At 41.4% G+C, this 22,558-nt stretch overlaps 1 protein-coding gene across 9 annotated transcripts in view; it reads right to left on the bottom strand.

Annotated features, from left to right (window-relative positions):
* SVIL (supervillin) overlaps window positions 1–22,558 on the bottom strand; it is a 133,724-nt gene that overhangs the window by 93,021 nt on the left and 18,145 nt on the right. For 4 of the 9 annotated variants that reach the window (XM_072328781.1, XM_072328780.1, XM_072328783.1 and 1 more), the window contains exon 2: window positions 14,078–14,148. Coding sequence is in view for 5 of the 9 variants with exons in the window: in XM_072328775.1 (XP_072184876.1) it covers window positions 9,787–9,859 (73 nt within the window). In the remaining 4 variants the exon portion in view is untranslated. Of the gene's footprint in view, window positions 1–9,786; window positions 9,935–14,077; window positions 14,149–22,558 lie in introns of those variants that run through there. The other 5 variants (XM_072328777.1, XM_072328779.1, XM_072328775.1 and 2 more) reach the window with 4 other exon arrangements.

Genomic DNA, 22,558 nt, shown 5'->3' with positions numbered 1-22,558 from the left:
ATAAGCAAGCATTCAAAGTTTCTGCTTTGTTTGTGTTTCTGCTCCAAATATTTAAAAAGCAATGGAAAGATCTCTGTTTCAAAGAGTCCCTTCCATTAGTACCATACAGCAAATGCAGTATGTAAAAGTGGCTCCAAATGAAACCTGCAGGCCATTGAAGGCTAGCAAGGGAAAAGAGGGTCAGAAACACAGATAAAAAATAACTTAAGTAATAAAAGGGTACAGTCCTTGGAGGGGAAGGAAGGGGAAATCAGAGACCAGCTACTCAAAGACAGTCGAGAAGAAAGGTCAGAAAGTCTTGAGGGATGTAATCATGATCTGGTTTTAAAAAGGGAAAGGCTAAAATTGCAACTGATACAATGGCCTATTGGCCAGTCCAGAAACTTAGAAGTAGCATGAATAATATGATTTACAGAGCATCACTTGAGATTTTTCACTTGATGCTTCCTAGCTCCTAGGCCATAGCTTTGGGAGTAGGAACAGAGCTGTAAATTCTTCCCAAAACCTGGTGAAAAGCTCCAAGACTACAGGCAGTCCCTGCACTGGCCAGAGTACAGCAGGCACAGCACCACTGTGATTCAGCTACACTATTTCTGGTTGCTTCTGCAGAGAAACTGGGCTATCTGGCCAAATTTTTGTTTTTATTCTGAGAGCTCTTTGGGGAGGGAATAATTTAAGCCATGTCTGCAGAACACAAAGCCCTGTTGTCAGTCACCAGCAGCTTGTTTGTCCCAACAGGGAACACCGATAGATCCTTTGTGGTGGAGGGGGAAGGGGAAGCTTTTGCTTCTAAGAGATCTCCTTGAGAAGCAAAATGTTGTTATCACTGTTTTTAAACAACAACAACCAGTTACAATAAAACATTTCAAGAATCCTTGAGTTAGATTTTTGCTTTTTTAAGAAATCTAGAAGGAAGAAAAAAAAACCCAACAATAAAAAAACAAGATTGCTCTGCTCTTCCCTTGTTTATTTTTATGGACTTGCAAGCTAAATCCTTAGCCCACAACAAAACCTCATTTGGGTTGCTGTCAGCCCTTAAAGCTGAAAAGCTACACCACTTGGCAGCTGGTTGTAGGAAGGAACTTAAGCTACATGGAAAAAAAAGATAGGCAGGGCAAAGCTGGATGCCCAGGGTTTTTTTGGCAACCAATTCTCTTATACGACATAGAACTACATTGGCCAGGGTTAGGGTCCTGCGTTATGTAAATACTTCCTAGTGCTTACAGCTTGTCTGCCTTACTGGACCACCCAGGCAGTACAGCCTGGTGGCCATAGGAACAATACAGCCAACTGCATTGTGCCTTACTGTATTGTACTTATAACCCCAGGGAACTTACAGAAGACTCCTCTGTGTCAGAAGAGCCACGTGCCTGCACAGCATGGTGCAGCAGAGCATCACTGTGCAGGCAGAAGCACTGCCTGTCATGTCCAAACTTCAGCCTACCAGTCTCATAATGCGCAAGGGCCATTCAAAAGTTTTGCTCCTCTGCCAATAGCAATCTTTTGTTCAGAAAAAAATAAATAAAAAAAATAAAATAAATAAAAATTAAAATTAAAATGAAAAATGAAAAAGGAAAAAGAAATCTATGTTTGCAGAAGCAACACAAACACCAGAAAACTACTTTGTAATTGAACCAATCGTTGCATGCTGCAAGAGAGAAGCAATTCAGGAGTGTTAATCAACCTGGAGCCAATTAAACTTGAGCTACCTGTTGCTTTCTTCAGGTTGCACTTCAATAGCCACTGAATAAAGTAAAGCATCCCAAGATGCTGAACACTGTCAGGTACATGACACATGAGTGAAGTCATGTCAAGCAACAGCCACTTACACCTCCTAGGGTGTAATCTCATGGTACAATACTCAGATTAAATCTTAGACTATTATCCCAGCATATCAACCCTGTCTGCTTCCAGCAGAGAGGCAACCCAAAGATCCTGTTTAAACCAGCCCATTTATCCAATCAAGACAGTAAAAACAAAAGCATGTGAGAGCTTCTCTTTAAGTAGTTCTCTTGGTTCTCCTTGGAATCATCCCTAGGTTTCAGCCTCAAAGCCTGGTCCACTATTCTCAGTCACACTCAAACTCTGTTCTCACTGCTCTCTCTCCATCTCCCTTAAGTTTTGAACAGTGACCAGGTGGCCCACTGTGACAGGCTGCTTGCTGAGCTTGGAAGACAAGCCAGAGAAACCAAGCCTAGCAGTGCTTGCTCTATCCCTAGTATCTGCTTAGAGGAATGTGCACAGAATCACTTTCTTTCCTGGCATTTACTTTCACAGATCCATGCTGTCATGACGTACCATTGTCTGCATACAGTCACAAATCACAGACAATTGCAAGTCAGTCATAGAAGTCTATGCAACTACTGGCCCCATGTTTAACTCAGGAATACACATCCATTTAGCGCTTCAGTGCAAACTAGCAACTTCTGTGCTGGCTTCAATGAAGTTGTGAAGCTCCCAAGATATCAAATCCATTTCTCACTGCTGCTTCAAAATTACGCCCTCGCTTTACTAACACTTCATTTAATTAAGTCTAAAGAAATGAGCATAGGTAGCATGTAAGCCTCTGCAATTCAGACAAAAATGTGTTTAAACCTCACACGAAAGGCACAGAGGTGGCTAACATTAAGCGGAAGACTGTTCAGACCTTACTCCCCATGATGCTTTTTCAGAGCGGCAAGGCAGAAGCAAGGAGACAGCAGGGTAACATGAACACGGAGCTAGAAGGAACAGCAACAGGCTTAAATGAGACTTAAAATGAGAGAGAAGCTCTTTTTGGCATAAGAATATTAAGGATATAGAGTAAGACTAAGAGTATTAGAACAACAACACAACACTCACACAGCACTGTGCAGCCAGATGGTGAACAGCGGCAGATGGAGAGAACAGATCAGGAGCAATATGGGGAGTGGCAACAACCTGGGTGGATTCCTAAAACAGTATTTTAAAGCAAGGCTGCCATTTCCACCATTCTCATTTGCAAATCCAAACCAAAAGCTGCCTAAAGCAGTCAGAAAAAAAACAACCACCTTTTATGCCTAGCCTTAAACATTGGCAGGGACATGACCCCGTAGGTGTGCTTGAATATACCTAACATACGTGGGCAGCAACCATGGTTGCTTTTATTAACTCAGCTGACAGTAGGAAAGAATGTTGCTGGCTTCACCAAATGGTGTTCAAACCGTCCAGGAATCTCCACAGTAAATAGGGAGACCTGAATTTGAAACTTATGAGCCAGAAATCTGAACCTCCACTGCAAGAGATAGCCCTAAGCATGAGTCTACAAGAACATGAACTGCAAGGCAACTCTTGAGCTCCTTTGCTTCAAGCAGGGCAGCTGAGATGAGCACAGAAAGCCTTATTGACTATTTTATGTTTTTCCACAATTAGCAATCACTATCAGCTCTCCTAGTTAACATTTGACACATGACTTGCTCAGAGAACAGAATGTTGGACTGAAGGGTGCTGGGCAACCTGATGCTCTGTTTTCACCTTTGACTCAACCATTATGCATCATTATATTCAGCATATATACATAATCCTAATATCCCAGAACATGATTAACACTGGAAAAACTAAGCCTTCATGACTCTGAGTGCCAGGATGGATCCTTTTTCCTTTGCCCACCTAAACGGGACCTTTACACATAAAGCACTGTGACTTTGTCTAATGACCGATGAGAACAGAAATTCCAACCACTTACATACATGTGAGCTTTCTAAACTTCACAACTATTAAGTTATCGGAATTCTTAGTTGAATGCTTCTCTCTCTTTATCTGGCACCCAGAATGCTACGCATGAGTTTATGGTCAAAGCTCTTCTGTTGACCTCTGAGATACTTCAAAACAACTAATTCTATGCTGCTGCTTCAAAGAACCTAACTAACCACGCTCTCCACAACACCAATATCCTGTTTGTCCTAATATTGCTGTGAGATCTCTGGCTGGATGCCTCACTTGAAATGCAGAGGACAGCAAGAAGCTCAATGAAGACTCGGCTCCTCCTCTACTTTAGCAGGCACCAGCATCACTGGTCTGCCTGGCTCTTCATTCCATTACTTGCATCTGCAGATGTAGCCTGAACTGTTTTTGTGGCAAGTGACATCATAAGCATTTTTTACCATCAGTTACCCAACATTTTCTTATCTGCTTAAGGCAGATTCCAACTAGGACATACTTTGCTCTTTAAAAACCAGATACCTTCCAGTGTGTCAATTAACTCTAAATCAGCTAGCAGGGAAAGTAGTAAAAACAGTAAATTCATAAGGGGAGAAAGTTTTGCCTTCTGTTTCCCTTGACAGAATAGCGCTTCCCTCCACAGTGTCAAATGGAGGTTTCTGTGTGGAGAAACAGAAGCCTACGTCTTCTGGAAGAAACAGCAGAGCCTTTGACAAGTGAACAATCTCAGGCCACCCTGATCCTGCAAACTGTTTCACAGCTTTGGCTTTTTGGAAGTTGTAATGAAACTGCTACGTACAAGAACCAACAAACTGGTTCTAGCAATGGCAATTTAAACTAAATGAGCTCGTGCAGTTTTCACTTATGCCCATGATACGAAAGGCTCCACACATAACAGCATGTCTTGTCAATCCATTGTAAGCAAGGAAAATGACAACGTTGCACACGTTTTGTACAAACATACCAAATTCTACACACTATAGAGTGGTTTGCTTAAACATATGTACTAAGACTATAAAAAACTCTCAAACCACTTCATCAGCGTAACTCCAAAAAAAGACAAAAACCTCACTTCAGAGAGTGTTATGATGTATGCATGGTAGCACACATGGCCACACAGGGAACCAGCAGTAGGCTCCTCCAGCCTCTGGAAATGTCTTTGTCACCAATGGCTCAGCTCCACCACCCCCAATTCTGCTTGGACTCATTGTGAAGAAGAAATGCGTAAACCACAGTTTCACTTTTCCTCCCCCACTCTGGGCTCTACATACAGATTATGTTTATACTGTAATCTCTCTTCTGTGTACAAAAGGCAAGATGGAACTACTGGATTAGAGCTCCTTGCCTGCCCCCCACTACCTCCATCCCACTGACACTATCAAGTACAAGGAATTTGGCAAAGAAATGTCAAATACAAAGCTGTAGTCCTTCAGAATGAGCCCTTAGAGATCTGAAAATCTCTTTCACATTGACAACTTCTGCCAGGAATGTCATTTAGTAATACAACCAAGATAAAACAGCATTGGAAGAGGTAGAATTAATGTTTAAATTGACTAACTAATCTCCTCTGAGATAGACACCAAGGAAGAAATGTTTACCTGTTCCAGCAGTTTAAACATCTGCTGCACAAAGAGAAGCTGATATTATTACTTCTCATCAGTTCCTGAACTACACCCTTGGTGCTCTTCAGGCTGAAACCCAAGTTAGAGACTTGTGCTCTTGTGCAGACCAAGGGGTAGCCAACTTTCATGTCTGCTGTCTTTGCAGCCTGTTTAAGGCTTATAAGGCACCGACACTTTCTAGCACACTTAGAGCAGCACAACTTTGGCATGCTAAAATGATGAAGTTACGCTAACTTGCTTTTTAAAATGCAAGCAGCAAAATGAAGTCATCTCTACAAAAGGGTACTTACTAAAAATACTAATTTAACTGGAAGCAATGTAAAAGGTAAATTATATATTTGTTAATCCCGGAGAAAAATTAACAGATAATCAGAATATTCTTTTTTTTCCCCATTGCCTGCAATCTATAAAACCTACAAATAGAGGTGAGTATTTAAATGGGTATCTGCCAAGGCTCATGTAAGAAAAGTTAAAAATATGCATCTATTTTTTCTAAATAAATAATCCTTGCACTAAACTGCTAAAAGTACTTCTCAAACATTTCAACACATTTTGTCTTCTGGTATTCTCTGGGCTAAAACATTTTCATACAGTTCAGAACAAAAATTTTAAAGCCATCTGACAGACAAATGCAGATTCACAATCCAAAGAAAATGGAAGATGGCCCTGAATTGCTAGCTCCTGAAAGGGAAACGGGCAGTGAGTAGAGCTATGTTTAAAACTTATTTCCATGGTAAAGAGAAACTTGTTACATTTATGGAGACCAAAATACAACACCTGGAACACCCTCAAAGTGAGGAACCTCCTCTTCCCCCCAGCCCTCACTGTGCTCCCCGTTAGCAGCTGATCTGCAGCACGAGTGGATAGAAAGGCAGTGCCAGTAACTTTCACCTGTTGTGTCCTAGTAACGTTTAAAAATAAGGGAATGGAAAGTTGGAGGAAGCTTTCTTCAGAATACTCCAGGTGTCAACACACAACAGTTACCTAACGCAACAGGATCCACTGTGTTTACAGAATCCCTCGGACAGGACAAGATAGCTACTGAAAAATGTTGTTTTTATGAGAGTTCTTAGAGCTGCTTGTAGCTGTGCCTAAGGTTAATGCATTAAAACTAAAAAAGATTCACCTCACACACGAACCAACCAGCAATGGGACCTTCCATTCATAGCAGAATGAACTCATCCTCCAAACAAAACCACAAGAATAAAAACACAAAATGCCTTAAGGAGGGCTGAATGAGTGGCATGCACAGGCTGGAATAAACCCACTTGCATTTCAACCTGATGAAGCCTCAGACAACTGGCCCACGCGGCCACACGCACGCTCTGCGAAGGACATACGACTTACTTCAGAATCCTGCAAAAACCCACTTGCCTGCCCTTTTGCAAAGGAGGAAAGAAAGAAGGTACAGACGCAGCAGAAGGGGTCAGCCTTCCCAAAATACTTACTGATAACTCCTGCAGCGCTCGTGAGCCAAGAATTTCATGATTCTTGTTTTAGAGAAGTTTCTCCCTTCAGCTAAGGTTCCTTTCCAAAGGACTAATGCTCACCGCTAAGAAAACGGAAAAGTGACTTCACAAAGTTACCAGATATCAACATGCAAGGCTGGCGAGTACATGTGCAGTCAAGATGATTCAGATAAGTCAGATAAATTTAGAACAACGCTTTCCTAAAAGCATGCGTTCACCAAATGCAGGGCACACGCAGGAGCTATATTCCAAGCGCCGATTCCAAACATCAGAACAAAAAATTTATTAGTGAAAATCTCCTTTTAAGAGTTCGCTGCCATCTGAAGTCCTCGACAATGTTACTCCTCGATCTGCCTTTAGTACTTCCATCCATCACTGGATTTATCCACATAAAAAGCTATAGGCTCTCCAACCTCGGAGGACTAAGCCAAATGCAGTGTGGCAACTTCGCATAGGACCGGCCTTTTATGGTTGGAACAGTAGAGCTTTGATACAGCTAATCTACCATAAATAGCTCTTGAAACTCAGAAGGATCAAATCAGCTGTTGCAACAGTCCCAGCCTGTAGCTGCTTCAAATCCAATTATACTGTCAGCTCTGTCCTGCAGCTTTCCTTTTTATTCCCCCCATCCACAACTTTTAAAGTCCCGCTCCTACAAGAAATTAAATGCTGCAGGGACAAATGCGACAGAATAAAACGAGTTTCATAAAAACAGAAACAAACAAGCACTGATTTTCACAGTTCTCTTAAGGAGAAAAGGTTTTGCTGTGTTAAAAACATCTTGAGCATTTACTGCCAGTACTTTTTTTTAAATCAGCCCCAACTCGTAATGCAAACATACAGTCTGACATAAGCAAACGGTTGCAAGAACAGTCGGCTCAGCTTAAAAGTTGGGTAAAAATAAGCAGATAAAACTTCATGGCGTGCTATCCATGGTCCAGATTAAGGTACTGAATTGCTTGCATATTTTTATCGTAACTTAAACACAACTGCAAAGCACTACAAGTCACTGCTAAACCCTTATATTACAGTGTTTCCTTTCTAGCATTTTGAAGCATTTTCCCACCAAGAAGCTCAGGACTATAATTTCAGAACTCTTCAATACGTGGGAGCTTCCAAAATGAGTTCTTGCTAACAATGTAAATCAAGAGAACCATGAAAAGCACCCCAAGGGCTGCCAGAATCCTGCGACCCCGAGCACTCGGTGCAGTGGCACTGAGCTGAAAGGAGACACCCTTTGGATCTGGGGGAGGGCAGATGAGCAGCATTATCTTTATGGTTCACTTCACGGTGCAAAGCAGCAGCACACAAGTACGTAAGGATACATAAACAACAGATGTATTTTTAACTGTGTATTATTAACATCTCCCCAGTCTTTCCAAAACAAAGAGTTAAATTACTCCAGTACAGTGCAGGAACTCCAGGATTCCGAAGGAGATGATGTGCCCTGTGCACGAAGTCTGAATCTGTTATCTGCTGGGAGCTCTTTCAGCCTGCACATTGCCTCCTGTAATAGCGGGAGCAACATCTAGCACAGACATTGGTTCTTCTTGCTCAAGGCAGAGAGAAGAGCATTACTAACTCCCAGCGCTCAAACTGCTTTAGGAAGAGCCAGAAATTTGGATCCTCTAGAAGCTAATCAAAGTGACAAAATAAAACATAAAAAATAAGCCCATCGTGGAAAATTCTGTACCCCTTTGTCAGCTATATGCTACCTCACTCCTCACCGAGTTTCTGTTTATCGTATTATCTCAATAAAGGGCCTGGGCTTTGCAGAGTATGCAACATACATCGAAGACAGGAGTCACTGCCTTCAATCCTGTCTGCACTGACAGTGGATGACAAAGTAGCTTCAAAGTGTGAGTGGGTTAAATGAAGAGGTTTGTTATTTCCTTCAAACAGTGCATGGAGAGCCCAGCTGTGTCACTTTAAGCAAGTCTCAGAAAAGTCAGAGTTGGAAGTGGGCACAGTTTCCCTTTAGGCCCTAGCAAGTGCCCAAACAAATTAATTCAGACGTACAGGGGACAGAGAGCTTTTCATTAGCATGGACTAAACTGAGCATGTGACAAGTAGATTGAACAGACCTGCAAGATGTGCCTGAATAAGTTCATCACTTTGAATGCTGCCTGTAGGACATGTCACATTGTGCTGCTTCTGCACACTGCTGGAAAAGTAGCTGAACCAATTGCTGACAAAAGTTCAACAGAGCTCTTAGAATGCAGCAAGCATGCTTGCAACTGGTAAGAGAAAGAGCAGTCGTCAGCACACTGCCAGAACACAAGTGCTGGCACTTTATGCCCTACCCATAACCATTTAACATCTTAGAACTTTTTTTGCTAAGGAATTTGAAGGATGCGAGCTATGATATGGAAACACAGCCCCCTCCTCAAGGAGCACAACTGGGATTCCTTGTTTCTTTTAGACATACCACCCTACATCTTACTGCTGGCATTCATCCTCCCTATCACACAGGGTATTATGTTAAAGATTTCACTTCCATGATAAATTAAAAAATAAAAATAAAAGTCCTGCACGTGCTCTTTTCACACATACTTCCTGAGCTATAAACACACAAAACAGAACTGATTGTCATGGGAATGCAGCACTTTCTTCCCCTTCCTCCCCAGCACAAGATTTCTGTAAGCACAAAGTAGAGCAAGCTACAGCCAACACATTAGTTTGTCTCTAGCTCTTTACAGAAAGTGTAAAATCTGACTTGCATCATACAAAAATGACACTACTCCTCAGCCACAGGCTTTGTCTCAATGAAGACAGATGAAGAAATGAATAAACACAACTTTGGTACTATGGTCTTGCACTGCAAGAGGGGTTATGTGCTTCTGTGACTAACAGTCAAGACAAACCACACAGTAGAGTGCACAAAGCTAAAAGTAGGCACATCTTTATTTAACATTCAGCTTCCTAATATACAGCTATCTTTTTTGCAGCTGGAGACAGGAGGGAAAGGCAAGATTTCCCAGAAAAATCAAAGACAAATTTAATAACAAGTGACTTACCAGCATCCATTGTTAGAATCATGACCCCACTTCTGCGTCCCAGGAAGCAGGAAGCCTTACCCATCCAGTGCATGCGAATGACTCAGAAGGACTGCATGGCTTTGTTTCAGCTTATATCTTCCAGCTCATTCACCCCTCCTCCCCCGTGTGGGATAAAAGTGATGCCTGTGCCTGACCACCCCCATTGGCTCAGTTCAGAAGCCACTCATTCAGCACATTCAAATTGCCGTGAGAGCCTAAAATGACCCACTGAGAAATTCTTATTTATCTTTTTTCAACCCAACCCACTTTTTGTTCCTCTGAGAGAACAAGCCATTCATTGTTTCACTATCAGACACATGCCGCAGTTGGCGTGATTGTCACGGGGCCAAACAAGTGCCTGTGCTCTGAACTGGGAGAGGTGGGCAGCAGGGAGGCGTCCCCCAGCCCCAGTTCTGTGGCTCTGGCTGGCTGTGAAAATAAGGACATATGTTTTATGCCACAGCCTATGCCCTCCAGCCAGTTTCTCTTCTATGCAAACTACATACACCCGCAGACTGAGGATCTCTGGTTTGCCAGGGAGGATTTACTCATCCATTTTATTTTTAAATAGGAGGATAGCTGTCTTACTGAAGGTGCACACCCAAACTCTATAAGTTAAACTCTGCAGTATGGAAAGGAATTTTAAGGTTTGTTTTTTGTTGTTTTTGTTTGTTTGTTTTTTAATCTGTAGGGCTTCTTAAATATAATAGCTGGTATGAGCTTGGCTCTGCCCAAAGAATTTGGAAAGCTGTTACAATCTATGTTAACCACCACCCCAGTTAGATAATATAGTCTTAAAAAAACAAACAAACCATAACACAACATAAATGCAATTCAATCTGAATAAGAGACATCTCCGTCCTTTGTTAACTTTGATTGTACAATAAGAGAGACTAAAAAACACACACATGGAAAGAGAGAAATTGGAGGACATTTGTCTCTGTGCCACACAATCCTCAAGAACTTACTGTGCAGCTGTGAAAGGCAAGTTCCTGCATCTCACAGTATGAGGTGTTGACAGATACGGTATCTGTACTTAGAGATTCAACAAACACAGTGAATGAAACACTGGTGTTCTTCATCTTTTGATAAGAACTACCTTTTCCAAATAAAGCATGGACATATTAGGCTGCCATTTCAACACGCTACTCACCACTAGATAACCTAAGATTCATAACTATGATACAACCACAAGTGTATTTTGGAAGTGTTGCTTGTGCTTGTTGAAATAAACACAGCTCCCTCTCCTCCCCTCCTGTTTTTAGAAAAGGTATCAGTTGCAAGTCTCACACACTAATGTTTGCAAGGCAGTAGTGAATTTAGAATCCACAGTTCAAAGGAATTAGCAAAAGCACGATAATTGAGTCATCACTTCCCAGATTTCTTGACCTTCCCTTGCTCTGCACAGCTCCACACCAACAGCCTGGGGGAAACAAAATATTCCTAAACACGAAGATTTCTGATGTTTTCAGTGGGACACTGCAAGAAAAGTTTTGGAAAGAGGCATGGGTAATGCAGGTCATAGAAAACAAAGCCCAAAACTCTGCCTCTTGATCTCTATTCACTGAATTTCTCAGGTAGACAGATTGCTCCTCAAAAACATTATACAGGTTCCTGTTTTCAGAAGAAATGTTTGAGTAGCAAACCAGTGGTTCCATCCAAAGTTTACAGCTCTTGAATTGTTCTTTTATTGACCATAATCAATAACCAAGGACATATGGCAACAATCCATGCCACGTGCAGAGACACATACTGAACTTCTGGGAATGGCATAAGGCATAGCTTCCTTTCTTACATATAATGATTGATTTGAAGAGGGGTGCAGCAGTGTGGAAGACACTTTTGCACTTTCCACCTACTCCATCATTTTCACTTTGCAAAATTCCTGTAAAAACATCACAATGATCTGGACATACCACCACCAGCAGCAACAAAAATCAAAAGTTTTGAGTCTTGCACTTCAAACACTGCAATCCCAAAGCCAGAGAGAAACTCTATGGAGGAAATAACCAGTGACCAGTTCATACCTAAAAAGTGCAAAGCAAACAGTGAGAGCCCCCACCTCCTAACACCTAAACAGCACCTAAACAGGCTAACCCCATGCTGACACAGCCATCTTCAGGCAAAGCAAACATGAAAATCCTCTAGTCACAACAGGTACCACACCAATGCACACATTTCAACAAACCACTCTCAAGAGGATTAGATTTTCTGTATGGACAGTTTTTGCAAGAAGCCTGGTATGACTGTTCTACAGCAGTAAAACACAAAAATTCAGACAAAATATTCTTAAAAAAAGTTTCCCATCAGAAAGAAATTGTGAAATACTGCCTGGTATTATTGCTTAAACAGCCTACTTCTGCTTACTTTCAGAAAGCACACAGTTAAGAAATGTGAAGTAAATTTGCTTGCACCAAATATTTTTCCGAGGAAGTTTTACACAATTCAGAATTGTCAAGATTCAATTCAGTTTTCATGACCACGCATATCTAATCTTTTGGGAGTCATGGTCAAGTTTTCCTTTTTTACTGCAAGCCTTTCAAACTGAGCATACACACTGTCCTCAGACCTTTATTCCAGCCCCTACTCAAACTTCCACTCTTTACAGCATGTTCTCACTGCCTTCAGAAGCTATGGCAAGTTGCAAGGAAAGAGTTCTCACATAATTTTGGAGTAAAATCTAAAACAGCACCCAAAGTACTTCTGAGAAAAAACAGAGACTACCTGTTGTGAGGGAAATAGTGGGACCACAGCTCTTACTGGCCATTATAGTCAGAATTATACCTCAGTTGTGTTTTAGAAAGCTTAAGCAATCATGAAAGGATTTTCTACCCATTATTTTGCTGATATGAAATAGTGAGATCCTTCTGATCATCTCCAAGAAACTGTGTCTCTCTACTCACAGTAACTATATAATTCTCAAAGAGCAAGTCTAATCCCATGTTGTACACACACAAACACACACAAAAAGTCCCTTTTGTTCTTCATTTGTATGAGGAAATGCTTTCCAGTTTTCTATGGGAAATACAACCACAGCACATATGAAAGATCTGGCTGGATTAAACACCACTTCAAGCTTTCAAATAACAGAGAGTTGAAGTGTTTTTAAAATGATACATATCAATAGCTTTATACTTCCAGAGTGCTTTGCAAACAAAAGCCATTTTCTTTGTTGGTTTTTATCTGAGTTTCAAGAACATCTGTCCTCTATGACAGATAGATTAGGCGCTACAAGTGAAGAGCTCATTTCTCTTTAGTAAAGGGGAAATGACAGATGAAGGTGAAGGAGAAATACTCTCTCACCCCACAGTTTGTTTTCAAACAGTGACAGCACAGGGCAAACCATGGGCCTATTTATAATTTTAGCTTTCAATAAAGAATCATTTGCTCAGTATTGCAAAGCATGGATGACTCTGAAGCATAGTGCTGAGTACAACTAAAGGAGGCTGGCAACAAAGTACCTTGTTAGACACTTTCATAGAGCAGATCTTTAATGGCTTAACACCATATATCGAAATCACACAGCTGCAGCCTGCTCTGTGATGGCTGGAGAACTTGCACCACACCTTACTCATTACAGAATAATCTAGTAAATTATTTAGATTCAAGAAGACAACATAAAGCCATAAAACTCCACATGGCAGGACCAGACTCAAGCATCTTAGTAGCCAAGAACCAAAATAACTGAATTAATTTGTAAACATATCACAAAACTGTAGGGGTTGGACAGGACCTCCAGAGATCATGTCCAAACCCCCTGCTAAAGCAGATTCCCTACAATATACAACATAAAGGGCAGGCTACAGATCTGCAACTAAAATGTTGGATTTGATATAAATGCCATTAAAATGGTTGAAACCATTTTAACACACAATTGGGAGAGGGAACGACAGGAGAGCTGGAAGAAGGGATCCATCTCAGCTGCCTGCTGCCTATTCATTGAGGTGAAGTTTTGGGAACACCTACTGTCACATTCACACTGAATTACATTTCACCTTAAAGTAGCAGCAGGACTTACTAGGTATTTAGATACCATTTGTTTTTCCTGAAAGTCATAAAGGCTACTCAGGGATCTGAACTGCTAAACCAATATGATTTATTTATGCTATACCTTACACATGTATTAGGAGGCATATCTGGATGCTTCTTTAAGTGTTTGCTATGAACTCTATGAAAAAATTAAAAATTATAAAACCAATCACCACTACCACCAACAAAAAAGCCACAGTTTATGGCTTAGATCAGCACACTTTCTTCAGCACAGACTTACCTTAAATCCCAGTCATCCAGGCCTTACTGTCCAGGTAGATCTGTATCACCATGACCAAAGCAGTCCTCCTCCTACAAGAAATAAACACAAAGAAGTGTGAATAAGAACCCCAAATGAACATCCTAGGGTGTGAAAACAACTCTAGAACTCATAGGCAGTTGCACAAAAGGCTAAATATAGGAGTGAGAGCAGTTTACATTGTTCGTATGGAAAGGGAGGTTTTGCGTGCCTACCAGGAACCCCAAGGAACCTGACCCCTCAGTTCAAGTCTGAGCCTTTAACACAAGACACATTCTTGAACCACCAATTTCTCCAGAAACTGAGCTTTTACTTCACCACCTCACAGAAAGCAGCCTGTGTTACATCTTTCAGTAAGGTCAAGCAGCACTGAAAACAACACAAACATCGCATCATCTACCACAAGACTGTTATCCTCACCATCTTCAATTTTAACATCAACAGATACAACTAGAACAGCCAGTTCTCCTCCCAGAGCCATGGTGACTGGGATACAGACCTGAAGCTTCTGTCAGAGGAAAACACAGGCCCAGCCAATAGGCCTGGCCTGCCCACAGTGCTCACCACAGGGCTTGCCTCCTGGTGCCCACATCTTCAACCACAGCTGCTTGTGTTTGCTTTGATAAATATAAACCATCTCCAGCTCTGCATGTAATGCAAACTGCTGTCCTGCCCGGTGACTTTGCTCATGTGGAGATTTGCATTGACGCAGCATCTGAGTTAGGTTGTTTCGAGCTAGTTGAATTATCCCAGCACTAAACTGTTCTCAAGGATGCCAGCCCTTGAACTCATTTAAAAACCCACAACAATCAACTGCTCCACACTTGCTACTCTATTTTCCACAACAAAAGTGGTAGTTTCTTCCCAAAGAGAAAAGCCCTCTAATACAAACACCTGACCTCCGTCAGGCAGAACCTGCTGTTGAACAGACTGTTGTCTCCCTTCTTGTAGCAATGGATTGAAAAACCATATTTTTACTCCTGTGGGGTGAGGCTCAGCTCATCCACATGTTGTTCTTAGCTGGCAAATACACTGCTCAAGTCTTTCACTTTCACAGTCACTTCATTACACTTTCTGTTTTAATCAAATAAAAGGCACAAAATTGAAGCCATGATACTCTGAGCAACCAGAGGAGCAACTGCTCAGAGCAGTCAGATCACTGTTCTGCGTCCACTGCAGCTGCTGAGCACGTCAGACACTAATAACAGCATCTAGAGAAGAGGTCAAAGCAAAAATAATTCACTGAAAAGGCAGAAAGACAGACAAGACAGGAATTTTGCTTGAGTTCAGAAAAATTCTCATTTTCAAAAGCAAACAAAAGCCCCAATACAGGCTATTTCAGAGTCCATAGGAATAGGAAAGGGAGCAATTCAACTTGCTCCAAACGTTATGCAGCTGTTAACATATTTTAATTAACCCCCCTTTCACCATCAACTCACATTTACATTCTTATTTTGGAATAAACTACTCCAAAATTCCTTGAATATGGCAAACCACATGCTATTCCCACTTCCAACTTTCCAAGGAACACTCATCTGAAGTGAATGAATTATAGATGCTTTCCGTCCTTAAACAGAAAAGCCAAGGATGAAGTGCAGCCATAAGTTTGGCCATCTACTTCATGGGTTTCTTGGAAGTCACTGTGAGGTGGGAAGAGACAGCATCCATAGTGCGCTGAACCTAGCGTGTGCTGCCACTGTTCCCATGGCACATTTTCTTCTTTCTTCTGATTTGGAAAATGCTACATTTGTGTACTGAAATGAAACAGAGAAAATGGCAGCATTGCAGCTTTGAAGGCTTGTAACTTCGAAACCTGTCAAAGTCAGTCCTTGCAAAGGGGCCCTGAGTATCTGTTGTGTGGGGATCTTGACAAATTTGTTTGTTGGTCACTTTTTTGGTTGGTTGTTTGATGGATATTTGCCTATGTCACTATATTCTATTTATTCTTCTTAGTGACAGAAGTCTTACAAGAAGTTTTGGCACAAATGTATGATGAGACAAACACCAGGCCCAAGAAATAATGAGCACCTATCAGTGAACATTTGCAATTGCAATTAACGTGTGAGAGCTAGCAATTCAATTTCAACCTTTTAAAGGCTAACCTTGGCTGCAGTTTTTTTGTGCTCTCTTCAGTTTGTCTGAGAAGTGTCTGGCAGGTCATTTGAATCATTTATCTGACAACTCACACATTGTGAGAGCTTAGAACAAAAGCAGGAAAAGGCACTTCAGCTACTAATTTTGCCTTTTTGATGGATTCCGCTTTGTTACATAACAGATGGCTCCTGGGATCACATAGTATGTTACAAAAAGGAAGACAAACACCACCATACTATTTGGCTGCTCGATATTATGATTCAGTAAGAGTGGCTACAGTGTAACTGTTTCCACTCAGCCACAAAGATGCATCATTTTTGACTGAAAAAAGAGTCAAACTTCCAATTTTTCTAGACAAAGATTGTCCTGGATGTGGAACATCAGTGCATCACTATCTGCAATGATTTATCACTTGAAAGTCAAACCAGGTAAGACTGTCACTCAGTGTGCAGCAGACAGAGCTATAGCTGCTTTGTGAGAGCCTGCACCAACTTGGGGTTGTATGCAGAGAGACTACACAACAGATTAGCTACTTCAAAGAGTCCCGTAGTTCTGCAGTTCTTAGTCTTGAAAGTGTTCGACTTAAATTAAGGAAAGAAATATCAGCCAACTATCTGAAGCAGAAGTCAGGAAGCCTATCAGTAAGCTGGGATCGCCCTACAAATGTAGCACCCAAATCTCTGACATTCACTGTAAAATGTATGTTTCATGTGTTAAAGTTACATCTTTTTCTTTCTCAGCAGGTTCTGTATGTTTTTTATAAGAAAGAAATGATTCTAGCAAGTTGAAGGAAGGTGACTTGAATCACTACCTGTTTTATGAGCCAAACTCCAGTATTAAGTTTTCTATAATAAAAACATGACTGAAATGTTATGTCTAGGAAGGAATCGCATACCTGGCATTGGGAAGTAGGCTTTGCTGGCCGATTTAGTTTGCTTCAGTCATCTCTTTCTATTGGGTATGATTTCTTTGTGCATTCATTCCTCTGTATATTTACAGGTATTTAGTGGTGTTTTGTATTTTGCTTTGGTATGCTGGTTAAAAAATCAAGCATTTTTTAAGTAAACATTCAGTTTGCTCCTATCTTCATAAAAATTTAGAAGCTCTCCAGGGTATGTAGTATGAAAGTGACCTTGAGGGATGATTGTGCAGCCTATCCACAACAACTGTATTTCTGTCATTCTTGCATTGCATTCCAATCAACAAGACTACAAGGGAGAGCTGTGCCTCAAAATTACTTCATGTGTCCTTTCCAAATAGGAAAGGGAGCCAAGCGGTAAGTAAAGTCATACTGAACAGAGTGAGTACAGCTTTCAAACATTTAGCGCAGCAAGTCAAAAGAGTTTTGGTTACTACACTGAAAATTTCTTCTCATTTCAAGATGAAGAATGAACTGGTATCTGCATAAAGCCTCTGTAATAGCAAGAACGATGCTGTAATTCACTGCAGCACAAGTTAATGTTTTACATACACAAATCATCTCCAGTCAGCAGAATACTCCTTCAGCTAATTTCTCTTCCATTTGACCTAAGATAGCACTGCTGCAGTTTGTCCATCTGTTTCAGTCCCCCTGCCCCATGACATTTTCAGAAACAATCTGCTTTTGCCCATTCTAGATGTCAGAAGGGATCACTTTTCTTCAGTACTGAAAACGACCTGCTAAGGAGCCAACCTCTGCAAGTCTCAGGGTAGAATCATGCATGACTCTGCTTCCCTCAACACCCTGAAGTGAAACCATCCACCTGAAAAGTATCATGTGGCACCCTAGAGAGCTACACAAAGCATAATAGGTGCAGACACAATTCTCTCACCGCATCAGTAATAAGTTTATACAGAGCCTGAGATAAAGATGACTTCTAAAGCAAGCGCTGCATATAGAAATACGTCTGAAACAAAACTCCTGTTATTGCAACACAGTGTGAATGTTTGACATGCATGCTGGAACAATCGACTGCGCACATTCATCCTTACCACATTAAAGCACTATTATCGATATGTGCCAAATACTCAAGCAAGGAAAATTAAAAGCAGGAAGCTCAAAAAAGCCCTTTTGCCAAGAAAGTCATAAGACATGTTAGCATGAAGTTTGTTGGTTTTTTTTTCCAAAGTAGCAGGCTACAGTTTCTCTTAGAATCTGGTTTCAAATTTGATGAAATAGGATTCTGCAAGAAACTCTACACCACCTCACAAGCTCCCGTCGTACACTGACCTCTAGTGTAACAAAGACTCAAGACATCGGGAGTCTTTGCAAAGCCTTAGAAAATATTTTCACGTTATTTTCCCAGTACTCTAAAAGGCATTTCCATGCAATAGAGCATACTTTAGTCAAATGGTCCTGCAAAATCACTCTCAATAGGCAAATAAAGGTAAAAATAGTTACAAAACTTAAGTTCTTCTATGGATACAAAACTACTGCCACGTTTACATAATGTACTTTACACCAAAGCCACATATAGGTACTCTGAATTCCAGCTTAATTTAACTTCTAAATACTCTGGATGTGTAGAATGGTTTTGTAAATAGAGTTCTATAAAGCTTAGTTATAAAGGCATCCAAAATAGAAACAACTGGCTTGGGAAAACTGTACCCGACACAGATCAGCCCAGGTTCAGCCCCAGACCATCAGAGGGCCTGCAGAAAGGGGCCTGACTGCAGCCAGCACTCAGAACAAGCAGTCTGCTGGAAGCAGAGGGAATTCCCTCAAACAAGATGCACAAACCCCCAGAACCCCTCGCACCCCAGGTAGCAGGCCAGGCAGATGGGATGTGGAGAGCATCTGCCTGGTTTTGACCACTAGCCTTTGAAAAAGATGTTAAGCTGGTATCTAAATTGCCAACTCAAAACCCAAACATCCACTGTTTCCACCCAGCTTTAATGATTAAAAGTTTCGATTGTTATGAGCTGACTATAGTTTTATTATAAAGTCTACCTAGAAGATGTGGAGCAAATTCTAAGACAGTGTTGCTGAACACAATTAAAATGGAAGCTCAAATTATTTAGGGCTTTCATATCATTACCTAAGCACCAGTCCAGACTACACTCAGTTTGTCTCAAGGTCCCATAAGAGGAGGGAGTCATTCAGAAACAATTTCTGAGTGAAGTGACGTTCCCAAAGTGACCAAGTTATGTGTTTAAACTTAAACATGTAATCCTAAGGGCCACTTCTGAAATGCATGCAAGTCGTGATGAAGACAACTGTTGGCATCTACCACATTTGTGTTCCGCACAACACAAAGCTTCTTGCTGCCCCAGCAATGAATTCCATGTTAACAAATTTGCCAACTACATCCCAAAGCATCCCAAATTCTGCTTTTTGGACTCACTGTATCCTGTAGTCTAAATTCTGCAGACCTAAGACATAACACCAAATATACAAATCATAATGAACCATGGCAGCCTTCATGCAATTCACTAAACATTCTAGAAGAAATGGGATTCCTGCCTACTGGACCGGAACTACAGAAAACAAATCTCACCTAAAAGAATTGTTTTTCTTTTCTATGCCATAGCCCCTCTATAGCCAAAACTCACACCCTATCTGTATGTAGCATTGAGTCAAAATAGCAGCAATCAGGACTTCCAAAGGTAGTGGACACTAAGTAAGGTTATTTTATGCTGAATTTTCTATAAGATGATGTTTTAATATGAAAGATACTAGTCTAAGCAACTCAGACACATTTCACATCTAATTCAAGTGTGCCAACTTGGCCAACTACTTCCTTCACACCCATCACTCAGAGAAGGAACAACATCAAGAAATCCCTTATGCTAAGCTACCACTCCTGATCACCAAATACTTCACCATGACCAGGAAAGCACAGTGCTGCTCCTCCCTGTCCAAAGGGGGCACAGCTAATACACTGAGTGCATCCAATAGATCTCTGAGCAAAAAGGGCATGGAAAAGTGCAGAGTGAATTCTGATGGCTTGGACAACAAACCCCTGCTATTGTCTTTGACAGAATGTATTCTTCCAACTATTTTTGTCCCAAATTCTTGTATTTAATTCAATACATGTGGTAGTGGGATTGACTTTTAGAACAGTGGTGTGCATCAGTACACAGATGTTCCACATTTGTCATGTCACACGAATCTTGTGGCTAACACCCAACCATTACAGGCTAAAAAACCTCCTACGTAAAAATCCTCACATGATGCATTTGTTCCTAGATGAACGATATATTAGATTGCTGAAGACAGGCTTCTCCATTACTTTTTTTCTTTTTCTTTTTTCTTTTTAAGCTGGAACAAGATTTCTTTGGCTTCCATAACTAACATTAAAATACGTACAGAGACCTTAAGTCAAATGGTACCTTGACAAAATTTGACAGAGCTAGAGAAAGTCCTTCAAACTGAACTGACTGCAGTGTTAAGAAGCACATGCATTTACTACATATGTTCATGTCCAGAACTGTTATTTGGCCAGCCATTTTCTAAGGGAAACATAAAAACACAAGAGAGTAGCAGACAACTTCATAGCCAGCACGGAGTTCTAAACTCTCCCCTCAAGTTTCCTATATTCTTCCTTCCTAAACAAAACCATTTCCAAACTACATTACCTAATTTCTGCCCTCAGACACTTATGTTTAGCACTGTGATCATCATAAGGAACAGAGCTTGTGGGTGGTATCTGTTAAGATACTTTTGTCTTCAGGTTTAATGAATAAATGTTAAAATGTTTAAAGCCTTTGACACTGTCCCCCACAACATCCTTGTGGAAAAGCTGGTTGCCCATTGTTTGGATGCTCCGCTGGGTGAAACACAGGCTAGATGGCTGGGCCCAAAGAGTTGTGGTCAATGGAGTTAAATGCAGTTGGTGGCCAGTCATGAGAGCTGTCCCTTCAGGCTCAGTACTGGGGCAGCTTCTATTTAACATCTTTATTAATGATCTTGATGAGGAGATTGAATGCACCCTCAGTAAGTTTGCAGACAACACCAAGCTGGGAGGGAGTGTTGGTCTGCCTGAGGGGAGAAAAGCACTACAGAGGGACCTGGGTAGACTGGATTGATGGGCCAAGGTAAATTGTATGAGTTTTTATAGGGCCAACTGTCGGGCCCTGCATTTTGGTCACAACAACCCCAAGCAACCCTACAGGCCTGGGGAGGAGTAGCTGGAAAGCTGCCTGATGGAAAGGGACCTTGGTGTACTGATGGACAGTTAGCTGAATATGAGCCAGCAGTGTGCCCGGGTGGCCAAGAGGACCAATGGCATCCTGGCTTGTATCAGGAATAGTGTTGTAAGCAGGACTAAGGAAGTCATCCTGCCCTTGTACTCAGCATTGTTGAGGCCTCACCTCGAGTACTGTGTTCAGTTTTGGGTATTTCAGTACAGAAAGGACACTGAGGTGATGGAACAGGTCCAAAGAAGGGCAACAAGGCTTGTGAAGGGCTTGGAGAATGTGCCCTATGAGGAGGGACTGAAGGAACTGGGGTTGTTTAGTCAGGAGAAAAGGAGGCTGAGGGGAGACCTTATTGCTCTCTTCAAATATCTGAAAGGTGCTTACAGCGAAAGCAGAGTTGGTCTCTTTTCACTGGTGACAGGACAAGGGGAAATGGCCTCAAGTTGCGCCAGGGCAAGTTTAGATTGGATATCAGGAAAAACTTCTTTACAGAAGGGGTTGTTAAGCACTGGAATAGACTCCCAAGAGAGTTAGTTGAGTCACCATCCCTGGATGTGTTTAAAAACCATTTGGATGTGGTGCTCAGGGACATGACTTAGTGGTGGGTTGTTAGTTAGGGTAGTATGATTAGGTTGTGGTTGGACTCAATGATGTTTTGGGTCTTTTCCAACCTGAGCAATTCTATGATACTATGTTTTATTAGGCAACTGATGAAGTGCATGCTGCATGAGTTACAAGCAATTGTGTGTGGACCCAATTTTTACCACTCCAACAAACAAAACAATATCTGTGCTATCTTTGGGTAGTAGCCTTTAAACACAAGTAGGCTGTGTTTGACAGATGGCTGTCCCTCCAACAACCACATTTCCAAGCAAAAGTTACCTGTAATTGACCACGCACTCTTCATCAAACACATACAGCTTACAGAAACCTACATGACCCTCTCCTACATTTGGATTTTGGCATACACAAGACAACATCTATTAATTCAAACATTGGTACCTGCAATAAATTCAAGTGGAAATAAAGTATCTTAAGTCATTTTCTACCAGTTATTGCAAGTGACCACACAACAGTCCATTATGTCATGGTTTCAGTTTCTTACTGGCAGAAGCCTGTGTGACCTTTCAGGAGTCTGTAGGACTGATCAGTGGCTCTGCAGAAACCTCAACTGCTGCCAGCTGCCTGATTCCCACTCCCCTTCCTGGCTGCACGAGCATCCTGTCCCTGCCCCACAACTTGTTTGGCCCC

Source organism: Excalfactoria chinensis, chromosome 2 (genome assembly GCF_039878825.1).
Source record: "Excalfactoria chinensis isolate bCotChi1 chromosome 2, bCotChi1.hap2, whole genome shotgun sequence".
NCBI classification, from domain to species: Eukaryota; Metazoa; Chordata; class Aves; order Galliformes; family Phasianidae; genus Excalfactoria; species Excalfactoria chinensis.
This window is presented reverse-complemented; position numbering and strand designations above follow the sequence as displayed.